The sequence below is a fragment of the Triticum urartu genome, chromosome 1 (assembly GCF_003073215.2).
Source record: "Triticum urartu cultivar G1812 chromosome 1, Tu2.1, whole genome shotgun sequence".
NCBI classification, from domain to species: domain Eukaryota; kingdom Viridiplantae; phylum Streptophyta; class Magnoliopsida; order Poales; family Poaceae; genus Triticum; species Triticum urartu.
In genome coordinates this window covers 2,905,903-2,926,668 of record NC_053022.1, presented here as the reverse complement: position 1 = coordinate 2,926,668, position 20,766 = coordinate 2,905,903, and the positions used below count along the sequence as shown (strand labels likewise).

The window sequence follows — 20,766 nt, the reverse complement described above, 5'->3', positions numbered from 1 at the left end:
ATCAGGCGTGACCAAGTCCGGTGGCGCGTAGGGGTCCTCCTCGTCGCTGCTTGGGGCGAGGTCGTCGTTGCAGAGCGGCACCTTCTCCTCGGCGTGTTGGCTCACCGGCGGCGCCATTGGCGATGATGCAGAGATAGAGGGAGAGAAATTGAGAAGGCGAGCGAGAGAGAATGCGCAGACGAGGATACAGGTGGGACGAGCGGCACGGTATATATAACGAGAAACTGTTGGCCGTACACAGTTTATAGGTTGCTAACAAAATTCAGTAGCCATCCGTTAAGATCTACCAAAAAAAGACAAAATTCATCCATACCTATATTTGTACCTTCCTTTACACAGAAAGGCAAACTGACATATGATTGATAGATAGATAGATAGATAGATATAGTACATATAAATGCAACAACATAAATATAATACATCATTCACAGGAATGAGAACCCAGATACTATATAGCTAGTTAGCCACCTACTAGTACTACTACATACCTAATCCTCCTTCATTCTCTTTCTTTCTACAACCAAGAATAATAATAATCGCGCTACGACCGCATCCAAATGAATGAATAGCTACAATGAATAGCTACTTGAAGAAGATGCCCTTCTTCCTTCCTTTGCTCTTCTCGACGGCCTGCACACAAACAGAACGCGTCAACATCTTCATTTCAGTTCCATCACATGCCACACAAAAAAAGCACATGCCAGCATTAACTTCAAGTGTGCCTCGATTCGGTGTAGCAAACACAAATCGAAGCACGTTAAAGAGAAAACAAAAATGCCCGCACCTTCATTCTGAAGAGCCGCAGTATGAGCACGATGCTATCCCGTGACCTGCAGAATGCAAGATTCCATCAGTTGACCATTATTAACACAAACATAAGATGTAAGATAGCCGTGACTTGGTTTCAAACTCAAAACTCACGGGGAGTTCTCTCCAGGCTTGAGATTATACTCGGCACCATCCGCAGACTGGATCGAGAACTCGGTTGGATGTCCATACGGGATATTGATCTGCAAATAAATGTCGTACAAGATTAGTTATCAAATCTGCATACTGAAAAGGCAGCGCAATCGAAAATTAATTATTATCATTAGAGGTGTATAAAATCACACCACTGCCAAATTTGACCAGTCTCTTTCATTAAATTTCAGGAAACCTACTAAATGTATAAAATCACACCACTACCAAAGATTCTGGTACTCATATCTTAAAAGATTTTATCACAGAAAAAATACTGGGCTTTCTTGTCACTGGGCAGAGTATAATCAGAAGCTAGAACAGAGTAATTTCAAGGGAAATGATTTTTTGGAACCATACCGCTGTAGCTTGCTGGAATTTCTCTGTGATAACAACGCCACGCTGTCCATTACACTTGATGCTGTAGCCTTCCCTCTTTATTGCCAATACTGCAGGTTCCCACATATCTATAAATCTAACCTGCAGAATAAAAAAAATCAATGGTTACATGACATGAAGAAACAGGTGCGGCAAGAATGCTTTGAGCAAGAAAGGGGGCATACAGGTAGTAGAACTTCATATGACACATGTCCAGCGGAAAGAATTTTCTTGATGAGCTCCTTCATTTCAGGATCTGCACAGATAACGATTCCCTACTCAGCAATATGGTTCTTGTAATATTTTCTGTTGTTGTGTTTAACAACCAGCACAGAACTAGAATTATTTTAGGAATTCTCAGGGGGGATACTGAGCTCAGATACTTCACCAATTAGATCATGACAAGCATGCACAAGTTTATGCTACCTGCCAAAAATACAAATATTTTCTCAGCAAACTCACCACAAGTAATCTTTTTCTGCTCATTAGCGTAAACCTTCACGATCTCCCCCTACAAAAAAAGAAGAAGAAGAAATGCTTCAGATATAATTAAAGATTACGAGTGTCCTACTGAAAGCTCCAAGGGTCTACACTTTCATAGTTTCCAAACAAACTATGTCCGGGTGCCTCACTAATTTATTAATGCATACTGAGACAAATCATAATCAAGGGCATATGGTATATGATCCTCAACCTATAGAATCTGTTCTGTTAACAGAACTAGACCAAGCTATTGGTTCCCCACTTATGAATATCAGATGAGAGGATTTACCTTTCTTTTCCGGTCATCTAGAGGCTGGACCTCTATGGCTAGTAAAGAGTCCACATCATCAGCAGTAACCAAATATGTGGGCTGCTTTGCACCTACACCAGGGAACGGTAATATTGGTTTTCCTTTTGTCATAGTACACCAAAATAAAATACAGCAAAAACTTCCTTGCAGCAGGTGAAAACATAATACCTTCTATGTAATTCACCGATCCATCTTCCAAATGGCGTACCCACTGCATGCACAATTTGTTTTTGCAAACATTTAAATTGTAGTGAACTAAAAAGAAGCTCAAAAAGACAGGAATTTGATAGGATAGCAGAGCATGTTGAACCACAAATATAAACCGCACCTCAAAATTACAACTCGTGGTCCCGTTGATGGAATACCCACTTGCTTGAAGTTCTTTTCCAGGAAAAGCTTCACCTGTGATTCTTAGCCCATCTATGGCTGGCAGTGGGTCATCCTCTGCAACTGCATATTCATGAAAAAAATGTTTACCATCAGAACTGAAGAAATAAGGAGAATGAAATTGCATAAATCAAAATTATCCAGCACCTTCAGAGAAAGAAGTACTAGGCTCCTCAAGGACAGTAGGAAGATAAGGGTAAGGCAAGTTTCCATCATCGGGGCCAGATGCCGAGCTAGGTGCGCCTCCAGAACCCCACTCCGCAGGAGGTTCTTGTGAAGCTTGGGTTTCAGCTCCCTCGAGATTTTCAGATACATCACTCCTAACAAGGTCTGTGAATGATGGGTTTTGATCCTCGGATTCAAGGTTAAATCGTACAGCACGAGGATCACGCTCAGTCCCTTGCGCTGAAACATCCTTGGTAGTTTGGTTGCTGCATAAACAAGAGAAGACAGACCCAGTAAGACAACCAACTTTGCCATGCTCTGTAGTTGAAAAATACTCCTACAAACTAACAAAAGGTAATCATAAAGATAGATAGATCAGCAAAAGGGGAACATGAATTACAGATTATACAGAATTACAGATAGAGAAGACTAAAAAACTAGGGAGGCTGTCATGCTGAGCTCTTAATAGAACAGTAATAACCTGCTTGGAGGAGAGGTCCTTCCAGCATTGCCATGCTCTGTAGTTGTTGCAGCAGCCTCGGCTGAGATGACCTGTCGGTTGTCATTTGCCAGTAAATCCCAATCCCGTCTAGTTCGAACGGGGGAAGAAATTGGAGATTGTACATGAGAATATGGTTGCTGGGGCACAATGTCAAGGCTGGGTTGGCTCTGGAAATGTGGCAAGTTAGAAGAATATCCATGCATCCAAAGAGTAAAGGACAAAGCCAGTGTAGAATCGTACAGAAGCAACCAATGCATTTCCAGGAGGAGGTGACTGCGCAGGACCACTTGTATTATTTGAAGATTCGGCACGCCAAGGAGTAATCTGGTACTGTGATTCCTTCAGTTTCTCCTGCACCATCCAAGTTTGCACACAAGACAACTTCAAAGTTCTGTGAGAGAAAATCTTCACTAATCTCTGAAGCATAACAAGCCCACTACTGGCCAGGACGTAGGTCCATATAAGCTACTGTCTCAACTCTCAAGAGCAAACTCCAACCAAAGCTCATTGTGACTCACCTCAGAAATAATGAGTTTCTCTTGCAAATGCGTAAACAAAACCTACAAAAAAAATACAGTCTTAATAAAAAGTTATGTAATACAGGCCCAGGTTCAACAAAGCAAGGAGCAAAAGGAATCATATATAGTGGCAATAAACAGAAGAAAAATGTAAAGTAAAGTTAGCCTTATACTCCTTCTGGTCTCCGGACCGGTTTACAGGGCCGGGGGAAAATATCGTGTAGACCGATATAAAAGGCCAGCAAAGTAAATCCCTTCCCTGCCTGGCCGCCCCGCATTTACCCTTGTAGACACACGCGCACAAGAGTGAAGTCCGGAGGCGGAAAGAATTCACAGCCAATGGATGGCATGCATGTCCGAGGTGGAACATCATTAAGGAGCTTAAATTGATGTGGTGCGCTCTGCCTTGGTTACCAGAGATTTTTTAGCTGGCCCTCTAAACCGGCCTGGAGAAAGTATTCCGTTAAGAGGTTTGGTTGGAGCAGCTGTCCTTTTTCTTTTCTTAAGCCAAGCATAAACCTCTAAGTTAGAAATCGTAGGTGCTTGTTGTCTGCTAAATAATCTGTATAGTCTACATCACATCACATCACACAGAATCCCTATTGAGAAGATAGTTAGCTCTCTCTTAGTACACCTAAATTCCATAACTAACTTCCTGATCCACGGCTCCATGTTGTACAAACTTATTTGGTGAAACTTGGAATTTAATCAAGTCCAAAATAAGCATAATGTCGGCACACATAGTCACATATATAAACTGAAAAGGGGTACATACCTTGAGATTGCCAACAATTGATTGAGCATCATGAACAGAAGGCTGCAGATTATATTCTGACAGAATAGGCAACAAAGAAGATACGAAAGTTGATCTCTCTTGATGTGCTGCCTATGGATTACAAAAGGTACATGTCAGCATTACATCACCAAACTAGACAAAGAACAATTCAAGAAGATAAGGGGACTCATAAGTCATAACACATATAAAATAAGCTTCTAATAGAAATGGCTAATAGAGTAAGAGACTAACGCATTAGTTCTCCTATTCTCCGGGTGATTCCATTACTAGTGGCCAGTTTTATAATAACTTATTAGACTAAGCCCTGGCCACATATGTTCCAGTGTTACTTTGAATATACACAGAGGTCATAAAAAGTCACCTACACTTGTTTGAATGTGGAGCAGAGATGAAGTTAAGTTTTATAAACGCTTCATTTCACGCAAGAAAACTAGCTATATTGGAAACAAATGCCTCCAAATGGTTCCCAAACGTACAGTAAGGTTGAATCAAGCATAACAGTGCAACGTCAGTTCGGTATTGCAATGTTAACTGCCTCTCTGAATTTTAACAGAAAGTATAACAGCGAAGAAAGTTACCTGCAATGCGTATGTCAGACGGATGTTCTCTTCGATGATGTCTTGTCTATAGGATAAAGCTTTTGACGCAGCATCAACCAAATCTTGTTGCTGCTGATCAAATGCCTGAAAACAATGTCTTATAGAATTAGTCTGCTGTATTCCAAGATGGTATTTTAACCTGATAAGATGAAGATACTTACCATTCGCATATATGCAATGCGCTTTTCCAGAACATGTTTCTCATTAAGTATTTTGGCTTCCTACCAAGAAACACAAGACGCCGGACCAAAGACGGTCCAGTTAGATTTTGTGGATGCATGCCGAAAAGCAAAAACAGAGAACGTGGAAGGGGGTAAAAAAAGGTAAAGCAATATTTTGTAATGCAGTATGCATGATACCTTCACTGAGTAGTCAGCAAGGTGTCTTCTTAAATGTGCAATCTCTTCTTCATGTTCTTTGACCTTAACAAGAAGATCCTGTGCGAGTAAATATCTTTATCAGGAACATGAGATCCCATATGCGCGCCAGTACAGAGCAAGTGAACAATACATACCTGCTTCCAGATGATGCTTGAGCTCATCTCCATGCCTTGGCCAGCTAAACTGAGCCTAGAATCGTACTCTCCTTCCCTGCGGTTCCTGGAATGAAATGCTATTTTCTGTATCACTGCTCTTCAGGCAAGAGATAAGATGCATAGAGTGATGGGAAGAAAAAAAACTAAGCCGCACTGGTTAACATGCGATGGAGGTACCTAGTGGGTGAGAGGGATCGAGACGACGGGGTAGAGAAGTGAGACCGCACGCCAGCCTCAGCAGCGATGTGCTCCCCCGATGGCTTTCTGGACACTCGACCGGGCTGGTCGCTGTCCAGGTACTTTTGCTTCATCACGGCGTCGTGCAGCGTCTGCTCGGCAGGCCCATTCTGGTGACCAGGCAGAGTGCCCTGAGAGCCCGGCGGCGAAGACGAGGTGCCAAGCAATCTTTGGTCCTCCACCGTCTGATTCCCCACCGAGTCTCTGTAGGGCTCGACGGCCCGGTCCTGATCCAGAAGACCACTTGTAGAGGTTTGGTTTATAGCCTCGGACCTCTGGTAGCAGAATAAAAACATTACTAATATTTCTTATCTGAACATGATGAGAAAATATAGATTAACATGTAGATGCAGTTAAGCGGTAAGGATGAGGTAACTTGATAGTGTCCCTTGTCGTTTCGATGTGCAAAAAAAGAGGAAAACCATGAGCAGCGTTAACTGGCAAGGTGGCAATACAGAGTGAGGCTTGCACAGGATGCATGAACAAACTGCAGGACACTATAAAACATTACTACTATTTCTGTGCCTCTGGTAGCAGATAAAAGTAACATCACTATTTCCATCTGCACATGATGGGAAGAAAATGCAGTAGTAATAAGCAGGTAGGCACAGACAGTTGCCTGATATGGACAACATTCTTTTATCTCCTCATTATGATAGTGCACAAAAGGAGGAAGCCCATGATATGAGCAGCGTTAACTGCCTGACTGACTGACTGGGTGGCAATACAGAGTGAGGCTTGCACACAATGTATCAAACAACTGAAAGGCATTATTATGCATACGTGCATACATACAAGTACATACATACATACATACATACATACATACAGAGAGGAACGAAATGTGCAGTGGTGAGAGCAAGTTTTGGTAGATCTGGCATTGGTGGAATTAACAAGGGCAGGAGGAGCGCAGGTGGCGGCGGTGGCATGAGCAAGGCAGAGACAACGGGTGAGGGATGGATGGAGGGGCTTACGATTGCGTCGAGCTCCCGGGTCTTGCGCATCAGCTCCTCCTTGAGCCGGCTGTTCTCCTCCAGCTGCGTTCAGTTGAGTTGGTTGGTGTTGTCATTAGCACCGCCGCACAGGAACAGGATTCATCTATCATTCATTCGTAGAGAGTGAAATGGGTGAGGGAGAGGGACCTGACCTGGTGTCGGATGGTGGCCTCGGCGTCCTCGACGGCGCGCATCACCTGGAAGAGGTTGTTGGTGCCGGCGGCGTCGTCGGCGTCCGAGGCCAGCCCCCGTGACAGCTCGTCGGCGTCGGCCATGGCGCGGCGCGGCGATGCGGACGGGATGGGGGCGCGGCGTGGGAGGCGAAACCCTAGGCGGGCGGGCTGGCTGGCTGGATTCAGTGGAGAGGGGAGTGGGGAATGGATTCCAGAGGAGAATGATACGATGCCTCGGCCTCACATATTTTTCTCTTCTCTTCTCTTCTCTTCTTCCCGTTATTAATTTGATCTCATCCCATCCCATCCCATCCGCGGCCGGATCCAACAAAGATCCGCAACACTGAGTATATAATTCCACGCCTCTTTTTCAAACATTTTATTTATTTATTATGAAATTATATTATATGCTCCCTCTAATTCGAATTAATCAACTGACGGAACCTCCGTAGAAAATCAAATTCATATCAGATATAAAATTCTATCGAAAGAGTGTCATTTTTTATACATACAGAGGGCGGAGCCGTTAACAGGGAATATCCGTCCACCTTCGACTCTCGCGCCCAAGCCTCTTTTAAGGCATCAACACTCGCATTTCCTCTCTCACGGGCATGCATTATGGTCAGAATCCTCTACACCCTCTCACTCCTCTCTCGCGCCCTTAGGGATGCCTCTCCAAGACCTGAACTCCCGCCTTTCTCTATCACGCCCCTCACGGGGGTGAGGGTTCTCTGTCGATGTATCGATAGAAGGGTTTTCCTTGGACGCATGTGGCCGTTGGTTCTACCACTTTCATCCAACGTCATGTGCTTCCCTTATCCATCTCCCGCCCACCATTCGCACCTTCACGTCCACCGCCCTCAAGACATAATCACCTATTCTGACTCCTTTTGCATCCACATCTTCTTGGAGGCTAATCCCGGTACGCCCTCAATCGATCTAATACTGGTACGCCCTATGCCGCTTTGGACATTGTGAGATCATCATGGACCTTCACTCCATGGCGGCATGGAGGAGGCGCTCTGCGAGATGTCACTACCGAATCGACGAATCCCACACGAGAAAATGTGTGGCGCGCAGGGTCTTCTCGGCCATGTCCCTCCGCCACACTTGTCTACCTCAACATATAAAAAAATTAAAAGTTAAAACATGATAAGTTTAAGTTGTGCTAGAAGCTACCACATTCCAGTAATAACGGAACACAGGGCTTGCTTCCCAAGAAAGCAAAACCGCACTAGAAGGAAACTCATTATGGTGGATTAATTAGCTGCCTTACAATTTCATATAGCCATGCAGTTTCCTCCAATCTTGATACCAGTTTCCTTATATTATGTGGTACGGCACCTCCTTTGTGAGACCCGAATTAAAGAATCACGCGGACATCGGAGGATCGGACCAATTCATTGATATATATTACTTAACTATCTCACAAATACCCTAAATTACAATAGGAGGCAAAAACCTTGGGCAACTAGCTACATACGAGTTCTTTGTTCCTTTTTAGGTTTTACGGTATGATCCAAACAATAAGCAAGAAACTCATGATCATACAATGGTAAAAGAACATAAAGCAGACAATGCTTGATTTGAAAAAGAGAAACGGCAAGTAAGGGTGAGGGGATCTGAACTATTTGCTTCAATGGGTGTTCAGATTGGTTTCATACTCATTAGCAAGGGCTTTTAAGAAATGCTATATCCGAGAGGGAAATAGTATCCTTGGTGGACTAATAACCCACGAGTGTAGCGGACCACAATAGTCTTTGGGTGAAGTATCATTGTGTGGTCAAATCTGGCATATCTCGTGTAGGGGGTCCCGATCTGGCAGCCTTAGCTAGATGGTAACATGACAAAGGGGATGGGGGTACGAAGCAGAGGTGATCTACCGCGAGATGGTATGAGAATGAACGTGTCTCAGTAGGAGCCGTCCGTCCGTAGGAGCCCCACCCCAGCAGTGAGTGTTGCCTAGCGCCGTGGCCCCGTAGCGTAACATCATGAGTCACAGTAGCGAGCGAGCGAGCGAGCACGCAGACATGACCTACCCACACGGCACCGACGGCTGGGCCCATGCCGTGCTACCCCACGTGGCAGGGGGTAGGCGGGTAGGTAGGAGTAGGCGAGCGGGGTGAGTTGATCGGCTCCTCCTACCTCTCCGCCGTGCGGTCACTGTCCCCACAACCATCTTCTTCATCCCATCCCCATCGATTCCGTTCCGTTTGGGCGCTCCCGTTTGTCCCCGCATCCATCCATCCATCCACCCAAACCCTCGACGCGGAGGGAGCGGAGGCGACGGATGCGGGTGGATTCCAAGGTCGTTCCGCCGCCGCCGCAGCCAGCCCCAGATCTCACCAAACGGAATGGCGATGCGGGGCGTCGATTTCAAGTGGTACGCCGTGCCCTCTCTAACCCTCGCTCGCTCGGTTCCTCTATCCACTCCCCTTTCGATCCCCACTGTTTCTCTTTCTTCTTCTTATTACTGACTGATGATGAAAATGTATGTATGTATATGAATCTGATTGCTTGCTGCAGGTACGACGGCTTCTTCCTCTCCATGCTCGCCACCAGCGTGTACGTCTGAATTGATCTGTTTTCATTTCATTTGCTTCTTCAATTTTCTATGTATCTATGTATGTATGCATGAATGCCTAAGTGTTTGCTCGCTTGCTTGCTTTGGTCTCATAATATAGAATCATCGTGTCCATCAACTGGAGGAGGTACCGCCTCTGCGCCCACCCGCTCCACATATGGATCGTCGTCGACTACACCACCGTCTTCGTCTTCCGCCTCCTCATGTTCCTCGACAACGGACTCGCAGCAGGGATGGGGCTGTAAGTTACTAACACCATATCATTCTTCACCTTTTCCTTCATGTACCACCACCATTCTCTTTCGCATGATTGCATACTTCCTAAGCTAGGAACTTAGGTTAAGATTCATCTACTCACTACCAGGACAAGAAGGGACACGTTACCGATTTCAGTCTCTTCCTTTCTAAATCATCCAACTGAATGAATATTCTATACTACATTTCATCTTCATCCGAATACCTAAATCATACTACATGTGTTACACTGGAATCAAGTGAATGTTCAGTTTTGAATGTTCGTGTTATTCCAATCAAGTGAATGTTCAGTTTTGGATTCAGCGTTATGCGCCACTTAGGCAACATAATTTAAAGCCTGTAATCTACTCTCCACACATAAATTTGGATAAGTAAAGCTGGTATCAGCCCGAATTGAAGAAAAAATGCCAGCCAAAAAAATGAGCTACTAGTTGAACCTATTATGCGCCCCCCGACTTATTGGCATGTTCTTTACTTAAACATGGTCATAACCCTCTGAAACTAGTCTGCCAGTTTTGGAGGAACCCACAGTCTGTACTTTATGGTGACAATGACATAATTTATCAGAGCTAGTATTGTCAGTGTCTTCGAGCATTGTACACATTATTTTGGCCTAGTTACTGCCTTATTTTCCTTGCGTCACCACAGGGCAACACCGGCGTTTTCCATAATCTGATTTTTTGGGTACCTTATAACTGTTTTTTATTCAAGCACAAGTTGGGCTTTAAACACTTTTGAAGATAATTAGAGTTACACTGTGCGGTAGAATTCTGTGACAGTAGTAACAATATATGGAATAAAACAAGACATAATTACACAGGCATTCTTGTGGATTTGTGAGTTCATACTACGTGAGGTAGGTACTTAGGCTAAGATTCATGTACTAACAACTAGAGTAAGGGACGCAGTAACAATTTATGGTGGCATCATTTACCAGAGATAGTAATGTTAGTGTCTTTGAGCGTTTTACACATTATTTTCAAACACAATAGCGCAACACCAGTGTTTTGCATAATCTGGTTTCGGGGGTACCTTAATTTTGATTCAAACAGAACTGTGTCTCCAAATATTTCTGAAGAAAATAAGAGTTAGTTGTGGGTGTGGGAGTTTATGGTTCTGTAATTAGAGTTAGGCTGTGCGGTAGAATTCTATGACAATAATAACAATATGCAACAAAACAGGACATGGTCATTTCTTTTGACGCATTGGCAGTCTTTAAGACAAACAATTTTCTACAACAGCAGATGGTACTGTGCCTATTGTTGGGGGTCTTATGTCTGTGTTTTAAGATTACTACCTCTCTATCTCTCTTTTTTCCGAGAGAACCGGATTAACTTGTAAACCTTGCTGTACATCAATGACATTTTTCTGTAACAAATTGCAGGGATCTTGGATGGCAACAGAGATATACTCGTTTCTGTGGGAGGATAGTTGTTCTGTCAGTCCTTGTTCTTCTTCTGTACCCCTTCCTGTGGGTTTGGACTGTGATAGGAACATTGTGGTTTAACAGTGCAAGGAGCTGCGTAAGTTCTTTATTGTGGAAGCAAATTTTACCATCACCATACATGGAGAGAATTGCTACTCACTGCACATTCACCCCGTGTACAGCTGCCAGAGGAAGGACAAAAATGGGGCTTCCTGATATGGCTGCTTTTCAGTTACTGTGGCCTTGCCTGTATTGCATGCGTGGCTGTTGGAAAGGTACTGCTGCATAATTTGTCCATACAAAATCAAAGCTTGAATGTGATTGAAATATTATTGAAGTGCTGCTTATACATGATTATTATACAAAAGGTGTCAATATTTAGCTTTAGGAAGGTTCATGTCAATGAAAATCTACTGATGTAGCATACCTCTTCAATCTTCATAGACTATTCTAGTTAGTTTAACCTGCTTGTGTCTTACTTGGCTGCAGTGACATTCATGTCTATTACCCTTTGAATTGAAGATATTAAACTTCTGTTTGATGCGTGTACTGAGTTGCCAATTCGACATTGGAGTGTTCAAATTTGATTTGCATCAGTTAGTATCATATCCAGTTACTAAAAAACATGACAAATCTGTTGAGTGTTCTTTGTATTTGCACAGGACAAACTGAACCAGTGACCATGATTGTGCTGGGCTGTTATGATTATCAGTGGAACTTGACATTTTCCATGTTTTTATTTCCATGGCAGTGGCTAAACCGAAGGCACGCACTCCGCCTGAGGGCACAGCAGGGGATTCCGGTCTCTGAATACGGGGTAATGCTTCCGTTTATTTCTGTACTGACGTTGGATGTAGGAAGTGATCTGTCAACATTAGAAGCTTAAATGCATCAGATCAAATTATCACAGATCTTTATCGGTACTACTTCTGTTCAGTGTGTCCAAAGCAGTCAGGATTACCTATTATAATGCCTCGGTACACAAGTTTCAAATTCAAATCTACACTAGAGCTTGCTAGCTACCTTATTTCTAGCAGTAGGAAGGTAATATGGCGGCGATGGCGTAATTAACGTTATGTTGATGTGTGCAGGTTTTGGTTGACATGATTCGTGTGCCTGACTGGGCATTTGAGGCGGTCGGCTTGGAACTGAGAGGAATGGGCCAGGACACTGCATACCATCCTGGTCTTTATCTGACAGCAGCCCAGGTGAGTCGCTCACACAAATTAAATAGGTGTAGCAATTCACATGGACGAGAAGAAGAATGCGTCTAAATGTGCTATTTTTGTTGTGGTGCTTCATTCAGAGAGAAGCTGTGGAGGCTCTTATCCAGGAGCTCCCCAAGTTCATGCTGAAAGCCGTCCCAACAGACTGCAGCGAGTGCCCGATCTGCCTGGAGGAGTTCAAGGTGGGCAACGAGGTGCGGGGGCTCCCCTGCGCGCACAACTTCCACGTGGAGTGCATCGACCAGTGGCTGCGGCTGAACGTCAAGTGCCCGCGCTGCCGCTGCTCCGTGTTCCCCAACCTGGACCTGAGCGCGCTCAACGGCATCCGCTCCAGCAGCGAGATGCTGCAGCAGGACCGCCCCTCAGGGAGCAGCGGTGGAGAGGCGGTGGTGAGCCGGTACGTGGGGCCACAGCCGGGGCCGGGGCAGAGCTACCTGGTGCGGCTGCAGGGCCTGCTGCTCCGGCCCGTGGTGGGGCATCACGACGGCGGTGATGACGCTGAGGGCGGGCGAGCGGTGGTCGTTGATGGGGCTGAGGTGGCGGGCGGCGTGGTGGTGGTGGTTGAAGATGGGCATGAGCTGCGGGATCGCTGAGAGGGAGATTGAGGGGGTGGAAAACATGTTTGGCGTGTAGATTACACATGTATGTATGTATGGTTGTTACAAAGAGAGACTCGTTGAAAGATTTGTTGCTATAGTGAATGGAGAGGTTATATGTATGGTATGTGTAGGCTCCTGCTTTCTCTTTTTAGCAGTACTCCATCCGTTCCTAAATATAAGTCTTTCTAGATATTTTCAATATAGACTATATAGGGATGTATATAGACACAGTTTAAAGTGTAGATTCACATTTTGTTTTGCACGTAGTCCATATTGAAATATCTAAAAAGACTTATACTCTCTCCGTCTGGAAATACTTGTCATCAAAATGAATAAAAGAAGATGTATCTAAACGTATTTTAGTTCTAGATGCATCCCTTTTTATCCATTTTGATGAGAAGTGTTTTCGGACGGAGGGAGTAGTTTGTATGTGTAGGATAGGCGGCTGCTTCTGCTTGTTGATTTGTTTGTGATGGATGAGAAATATGTGTGGCATCGAGTTTTTTTCATTTTATAGGCGTCGGATAGGGGGTCTCGTCGAAGATCACCACCCCCTCCTTAATTGTCGGCGCCGACGGGCGGGGGTGTTGTGATCTGGATGACCTTCACTCGCCAGCGTTGAGAACCACCCAGAGCCACTGTCAGACTTGCTCATCTTTGCAGTGTGTGGACGATGGGAGCGAAGGAGGAGGGGGGTAAACTTTTCAGTCACCGTGTTACCACATTGTGCCCGATTCGAGAGGATGTGAATACGCGGCGATGCTTCGAGAGCTGAACACATGATGAGGGTTTTGCCGGGGCCGCTCAGTTGGGTGCCTATGTGGTGCACATCCGATTCCGGACGCCCGCAAACCTCGTAGCGCTTTGCTGCTGCCGGTTTGTTGGATTTTAAATATTCGGCCTGTTTTTGCAGTTGTTTGATGGACGGTGTTGGATGACAAAAAGTGTACGAGGAAGAAGAAGAGGAGGAGGAGGAAGAAGAAGTTCCGAAAAAGAAAAAAGAAGGGACACACAAAAAAAAAGTAATTTTGGGTGGAAGGCAAAGAAAGAAGGCAGAGGAGAGGAGAGGAGAGAATAGAAGAGGATAGATAATCCAACTCAACTGCTTCTCAAACTGCTGCTGCTGCTGTAGAAGGGAGGCGGCGCCGTGTGCATCGCCTCCTCGACTCATCAATCAATCGAAAAAGAAAAAAGATCTCTTCTTGACCGCCTTGCTGGGGTGGGTTGACGCCCACACAGATCTCAAGCTCAGGGGGCGACTCCCGTCTCATCTCATCGGGGCTCGGGGCAGGTCCAGGGAGGGGGATGGACTCCAATCAGCCGTCGCAGCCGCCGGCGCCGGCGCCGCAAGGTCCGTCGTCTGCTTCTCTCTCTTTCTCTGCCCCCTCGATTCCCCAATTCGATCGCTGCTGACCAACCCAATTATCCTGTCCTGAATCACCAGCAGCAGATGCCGCCGGCGCCGGCGAGAAGCAGCTGGCTTTCGAGGCGCCGCCGCAGCCGGTGAGGGAGGAGTACGTGCAGAACGCCGTCAAGTTCCTGTCCCACCCCAAGGTCAGGGGCTCCGCCGTCGTCTACCGCCGCTCCTTCCTCCAGAACAAGGGCCTCACCAACGACGAGATCGACGAGGCCTTCCGACGAGTCCCCGTACGCATCGCCACTCGCTCTTCCAATTCCCCATCTGCTACTCCTGCTGGTTCTAGTAGCTAACCTGCTCTGCTCTGCTGCTCTGCAGGACCCGCCGCCCACCACCGCGTCCCCTCCCACCCAGACCCAGTCCCCTGTCCCAGCCGCCGCCCCGCAAGCTTACGCGCAGCCAGCGGCAGGGCCCATCGTCGTCGCCGCGCCGCAGCCCAGGCTCACCTGGTACCGCGCCTTCATCGCCGCCGGGCTGCTGCTCGGCTTCGGAGCCAGCGCCGCAGTCTTTGTCAAGGTAGTATACTATACCTCCCCTCCTCTATTCTCTGCAGGTTTCAGACCTTAGCCATTAACAGCCAGCTTACCTACCTGTTGCGCAGAAGCTGCTCCTTCCCAGGCTCAAGTCATGGATCCGCAGGGTCGTCGCCGAGGGCCATGAGGCGACCGAGCTCAAGGCCAAGATCGACGAGGAGACCAGGGAGGCCGTCAAGGCCTCCGCGACGGCCGTTTCCGCCATCGCTCAGACCAACCAGGAGTTGCTCGCTTCCAAGGACGAAGGTATCCTACCTAAACACTGCTCCTTCTTAGTTCATCACACTAGTTCAGTTACCTGCATATGCAACTTTATCTTCATCTCAGTTGATCACACCGTTTCTGTTTGTCTTATATCAATTCTACTTATGTTTTGGCAGAAAAGAAGATACTTGTGACTTTGACGCAAGCCCTGGACTCCCAAGCAAAGGTGTTGAAATCATTGAGTGAGTCGTTGAGCCATAGCAGGGACTCCGTAAATATTACAAGGGAGGATAGGTTTTCGCACTACCGCCCACTGGAAGAGCATGCCCCCTCCGCCACAAGGAATGGTTAGTATCAAACAAAATCTGTGTACCATTTCACTTTGTTGTACTCCCTCCGTCCGTAATTACTTGTCACGAAAATGAATAGAAACGGATGTATCTAGAACTAAAATACGTCTAGATACATCTATTTTTGGGACGAGTATTTCCGGACGGAGGGAGTATTTGATTTAGGATGCAAAGTTAATCTAGTTACGGCAGGAACAATGCTGAAAACCTTAAAGACTATCTTGGCCCATCATTTAAAGGGAAGGCTTGTTTTGCTATGCTGTTCCACTTCCCATTAGCCAATGCCAAGCTTTATTTTTTCACCTGCATCACAAGATATCCACCTTATGTCGGCACAATGCTGTATAAATCCATCTGTGTCGTTTCATAATGCTGTATAAATCCACCTGTACCGTTTCATACTCCATTGTTCTTTCTTTGCATCAAACACGCTGCAAAGCTGGTCTAATTATAGAGGGAACAATGCTAAAGACCTTTGACTCTATGCTGTTCAACCTCCCATCCACCCTGTATCGGAAAGTGCACAGCTTATCTTGTGAAAATGTCACATAAAGCCATATGCATGCATGCATGCCCTAGATCAGACATATTTTACTATGACTGTCGACGCATATAACTATGAGGATCTGACCAAATTATTGTTTGTTTGACCACAATGTTTAGGGCCTGTTAACACTCCATGGAGACCTCCTCAGGTGTGCACTCCTTTTCTTCATCCTGTTATAACACCTTCAATAATATGCTCATGCTTTGGATATAACTGTCCGATTACTGAACTGCTTTTCCTTTTTTGTAGCAACCTAATATGTATGGTGCCCCAAACAGTGACTTCGGCTCAGGTCAGCATCTCTTGCTAAGATCCATTGGGTGCTTCCGTCTTTCTTGCTACTTACCATTGGGTGTTTGCTGAGCAGGGAGGCCTTCGTTTGCGCCAGCACCTACTGAACCTACCTCCGGGTCATATTCAAGATCTTATGTCGAGGTAAGAAACCAATCAGGTTATATAATTAATACATCTTGCTTTTGCTGAAATATTGAATATGAGCTGGATTGACTCTTGAACACACACATTTGGTGTTGCATGATGCACATTATATTGGGGGAGATTATGTCATTTGCTGTAGCAAAACCTTCAGTCTAGCTTTGGATGATTTTCACACTTGAGTTAATTGACTCAAGTAAATTATGTATCGAACTTTACTTGCATATTGTCTGACCTGTCTTTGCATGACATTCCGACTTTCAGCAGACGGTGCAGCGAGGGGATAATAGATCTTCTGGGACCAAGGTATGATATGATGACCCTGAGCCTTATCTTTGCTGCAAACAAGGGTGCTTCTTTTTACTAGACGCAGCAGTGTTATAACAACTGACTAACAGTGTCCTATCTCTATTGCTAGACGCAGCAGGCATTGGAGATGCTGCAACACGCAGAACAAAAGCTTGCTTATAGATCCAACGCCTACTTGAGCGAGGATGGATCATACTCCCAAGCTCAGGACAACTATGCCCCCTCGTACCACCAGAACGGGAAGGCCCCTGATTTCCATGCAGAGGAGCCGAGGCCGCTGGCGCACAGCAGCGGTGTTGTGGAAAGGCCGCCGCCTCAGCGTCAATGGGTCCCCCCTCAGCCTCCAGGTGTCGCCATGCCAGAAGCGGCGGCTGCTATTCGTCAACAGAAGTCTCTTACGAAGCAACCGTCTAGCGACACGTCCGAGGCTGCTGGTGAGGTGCAGGTGAACGGTGCCGCGAGCTCGCCTTCCGCCGCCGCCGCTGAAGTGCCGGTTAATGGGAGTGCCGCAAGTGATGCTGGACGCAGCGAGATCGAAGAGCAGGCGGAAGCTGCTGCTTAGACAGCTGGACCACCCCGACAATCGCAACACAATCTAAAAGTTCCAAGCAAGATCCTGGTAGATGATATGGCAGTTTGTCGTAAGTTTGTGAACAATGTTTGGATTGCCGCTGCAGCAACAGCCACGGGGCGGCTAGAGATGGAATAAAAGAATAAGCCAGACTTAAAATCTAGCCATTTGTGATGATTGTGAGTTTAGATTATGTATACTATCTGCTGTACACTGAAAAAAACAAGAAAATATTGTTATGGTTGTGCCATCTGTACAAATCTGTTTGTGGATTGTTTGATTATCCAGGTTTTGCCGACTATCGTGTTGTGGGTCAGATATCATATTGCTTGTGATGCTATAATGCATTCTTGTGATGCTGATATTGTTGTTGGTATGCATCATTGAGGGCTTTTGGTATTCTGTTGTGCATGCATCACCCAAGATGCCAAAATTCAGTTGGATCTTGAATGATGTGGTGACTGCTGTGCTGATGGAGATCCAGCCAGCAGCCTGACATAACCACTGATGTCAGTTTCAACAAACATCAATTTTTTTGTTTGCTTGGTTTTATTATCATCAGCCTGCAACTCTGCATAAAAGCTTCCTTTTTTTTGGTGCTGTTTGCTATCTCAGGTTGAAATGAAGATGGCAACCAGATCAACTCACTCCAGGATTGCAGTTCCTGGCCTATCAACCACAGATGAAAGGTACTTACAATGAAACCAACTGCATTTTATCATCATCATCATCATCATCATCATCATCATCATCATCATGCCAAGGGGAGGGATCAAGCACACCATAGCTTACTTCACTGGTAGCAGGTAGATATATATTACACATGGGCATTAGAAGCTCGATCATCGCCAGATCGTCTCTGCAGCCAGTATAGATCGACATCGAAACATACTGACTGGGAATTAGCAGCTACGATGATTCGAGCAGGACCAGTACCTAGCAGGACTAGAGTTCATAATATACAAGAAGACCAACTGGATCACTGACTAAACTAACTATACTAGGAGGTAGGAGGGGCTTATCTCCATCTAGCAGACCAGAGCATGGCTGGGCTGGGCTGAGCTGAGCTGAGATCAATGGTGATGAGCAGCAGCTTAGGTGGAACTAGACTAGAGCTAGTAATATACAAGAGCACCTAGATCACTAGCTAACCATCATACTAGGAGGCATGGAGAGCTTATCTCCATGTAGCAGACCAGAGCATGGCTGAGCAGAGCTGAGATCAATAGTGATGAGCAGCAGCTGAGGTGGAAGGCCCTGCCCTGCCGGCATTCAGCGCCCGGTCGACCTTGACCAGAAGGTGCTGCATCTCTCCGGCGAGGCTCCACGCGCTGTCCTCCTTGCCGAGCAGCCTTGGGCCGGTGAGGGACGCGATCATCCTCTCGAGGTTCTTCCGGACGTCCGTGAGCGGGATCTTTGGAGGGGGCGGCGGCGGGCGCAGGTACTGCAGCCGCGCCGCGGCGAAGTCGCCGAGCGTGTGCACGCAGCTGTAGGCGGCCTCCGCGGCGGCGCTGCTCTGGAACACGACGCGCGCCTGTTTCTTGGTGATCTCGGTGCTGGGCTCGATGAGGGGGCCGAAGCCGCGGAGTGTGGAGTGGAGCTGCTCCTTGGAAGGGAGCTGATCGGCGGCGGTGCCCGGGGCGAATTGCAGAATGAGGGCCACCGGCTTGCTGAAATGCTGCTGCCCATTGACAGCTTTCTTGTTCTTGGCCGGCTTCTTGGGTGCGGAACTGGCGCTGCCGGTGCTGCTGCTGTGTGTGGCAGCGAGCTGAGCAGAGCAACCCGCGCCGGCGGCACTAGCAGGCGCACCCAGTGCGAATGCCACCTTCTTCTTCTTCCTCTTGCTGGGTCCAGTGCCCCCTAGTGCTGCATCTGCATTTGATGGTCCAGCGTGGTGGGCTTGTGCGTATGCAGGGTAACAAGCCATGGCAGTAGCACCGACGCCATGGGTGGGGGGTTGAGCAGAGCAGCCGGCGGCAGTAGGCGCACCGAGTGCGAATGTCACCTCCTTCTTCTTCCTCCTCTTGCTGGGCCCAGCTCCTCCTCCTGGTGGTGCTGCTGCATTCGGTGGTCCAGCTCCAATGTGGTGGTGGGCTTGCGCATGTGCGGCGTGGCCAATGGCAATGCCACCGGCCTGTTCCTCCTTGCCGGCAGATCCGTTGGAGACGGCCATGGCCTGGCATGGATTCGGGCGAGCGGCGGCAGGGGCATCAGTAGAGCGATGCTGACCTGTGGTAACCAGGGCAGCGTCCTTGCCGGCGCGGTGGGTGGCGGCCACGGGGACGGAGGCGGAGGCTTCCCTGTGGAGGGCGAAGAAGCCGAGGAGAAGGCCGGCGTCGACGCCCCCCGTCCCCGGGGGTTCGTAGGGGGATGCGGCGCAGCGGTGGAGCGCGGCGAGCAGGTCGGCCGCGGCGACGTTGGCCTGCCGGAGCCGGAGGAGCAGAGCCGGCCCCTCGTTCACCGCCCCCTTTCTTGGAGGCGGAGGCGGGGTGACGATGCAGTCGTCGTCGTCGTCGCCGTGGAGGGTGTTGAGGATGGTGGGGGTCTCGTAGTCGGCGAGGTACCTGCTCCGCTTCCGCGCGCGCTTGGCCGTGGCCTTGTCCTCCACGGCCACGCTGCAGGCCGCGGCCGCGGCCACCGCGAGCGCGAGGGTCTGGGCCCCGACGCCGGGCGCCGCCGCCGCGGGTGGGGTGTCCGTCTCCATGAGGGCGCCGGAGAGGGAGGGGGGAAGCGCGGCGGCGACGGCGATCTGTGGATCCGGTAGCTCCGGGGTAGGAGTGGGGCGCGGTTAATGCTGGCTGGGGGAGAAGAAGGGAGGGGAAGTGGGGAGGAGCTGACAGTGACAGTGGCTGCCTCCACTCCACTCCACGTGTGAGTACCTCCTCACTCGTACGTGCAACTCTTTCCGTGCTCCTCACAAGTGGAGAGGTGAACCCACCTCTTTCTCCTTGGTCTTGGGTGGGTTCAACCATCGATGTTTTCTTTACTCCTTTCCACAACACTACTTGTCCCTCCTAGTTGAACCTGAAGCTGGTTGAGCAAATGCAGGTAAAAAAGAAAAATTGCAACAATGGTAAGATTAGGGTTTGATATTTGTGCTTCCAGAGGTGAGCAGACGCGTTTGGTTGCGTGCAGCTAGTGGCTTTGCTCACCCCTTTCAAACATGGTGGCCTCACCACCGAAATGCACTAGGCAGGTCACATACGAACAATGCTTCATAAGAGACATCACGTAGTACAAGCATAGGTTCAAGACAGTAGGGACATATGATGCCC

The 20,766-nt window shown here is 47.6% G+C and overlaps 4 protein-coding genes across 7 annotated transcripts; 2 read left to right on the top strand and 2 right to left on the bottom strand.

Annotated features, from left to right (window-relative positions):
• Positions 1 to 357: 357 nt before the first annotated feature.
• Positions 358 to 7,345, bottom strand: LOC125541160. 2 transcript variants are annotated; one of them, XM_048704635.1, is made up of 22 exons: positions 7,015 to 7,345; positions 6,842 to 6,904; positions 5,808 to 6,142; positions 5,610 to 5,694; positions 5,455 to 5,532; positions 5,257 to 5,316; positions 5,075 to 5,179; positions 4,476 to 4,586; positions 3,701 to 3,742; positions 3,423 to 3,533; positions 3,162 to 3,349; positions 2,792 to 2,946; positions 2,663 to 2,755; positions 2,457 to 2,578; positions 2,297 to 2,339; positions 2,108 to 2,199; positions 1,798 to 1,846; positions 1,521 to 1,591; positions 1,318 to 1,437; positions 922 to 1,010; positions 785 to 830; positions 358 to 630 (listed from the first exon to the last, which is right to left on the bottom strand). In XM_048704635.1, exons 1-22 carry the CDS (start codon positions 7,135 to 7,137, stop codon positions 583 to 585), a joined length of 2,229 nt encoding a protein of 742 aa, XP_048560592.1. In that variant the 5' UTR covers positions 7,138 to 7,345; the 3' UTR covers positions 358 to 582. The 2 variants fall into 2 exon arrangements, with proteins under 2 accessions (XP_048560592.1, XP_048560586.1); XM_048704629.1 differs by having other exon boundaries at positions 2,663 to 2,946; positions 7,015 to 7,344.
• Positions 7,346 to 9,192: 1,847 nt separating this feature from the next.
• Positions 9,193 to 13,396, top strand: LOC125541149 (E3 ubiquitin-protein ligase SIS3). The gene is made up of 8 exons (XM_048704622.1): positions 9,193 to 9,418; positions 9,562 to 9,600; positions 9,720 to 9,860; positions 11,259 to 11,397; positions 11,483 to 11,575; positions 12,052 to 12,117; positions 12,392 to 12,508; positions 12,607 to 13,396. The coding sequence occupies exons 1-8, from the start codon at positions 9,390 to 9,392 to the stop codon at positions 13,117 to 13,119; spliced, it is 1,137 nt and encodes a 378-aa protein (XP_048560579.1). The 5' UTR covers positions 9,193 to 9,389; the 3' UTR covers positions 13,120 to 13,396.
• A 796-nt stretch (positions 13,397 to 14,192) lies between these two features.
• On the top strand, positions 14,193 to 17,792 carry LOC125541123 (peroxisomal membrane protein PEX14). Of its 3 annotated transcripts, none has more exons than XM_048704609.1 (10): positions 14,193 to 14,476; positions 14,570 to 14,772; positions 14,861 to 15,058; positions 15,144 to 15,321; positions 15,456 to 15,626; positions 16,293 to 16,324; positions 16,426 to 16,468; positions 16,544 to 16,611; positions 16,879 to 16,917; positions 17,030 to 17,792. In XM_048704609.1, the coding sequence occupies exons 1-10, from the start codon at positions 14,431 to 14,433 to the stop codon at positions 17,480 to 17,482; spliced, it is 1,431 nt and encodes a 476-aa protein (XP_048560566.1). In that variant the 5' UTR covers positions 14,193 to 14,430; the 3' UTR covers positions 17,483 to 17,792. The 3 variants fall into 3 exon arrangements, with proteins under 3 accessions (XP_048560566.1, XP_048560559.1, XP_048560571.1); XM_048704602.1 differs by having other exon boundaries at positions 16,876 to 16,917; XM_048704614.1 differs by having other exon boundaries at positions 14,194 to 14,476; positions 14,573 to 14,772; positions 16,876 to 16,917.
• A 487-nt stretch (positions 17,793 to 18,279) lies between these two features.
• On the bottom strand, positions 18,280 to 20,390 carry LOC125541112 (dynein axonemal assembly factor 3 homolog). Its single transcript, XM_048704593.1, has one exon. The coding sequence runs from the start codon at positions 20,193 to 20,195 to the stop codon at positions 18,714 to 18,716; it is 1,482 nt and encodes a 493-aa protein (XP_048560550.1). The 5' UTR covers positions 20,196 to 20,390; the 3' UTR covers positions 18,280 to 18,713.
• Between the last annotated feature and the right edge of the window lie 376 nt (positions 20,391 to 20,766).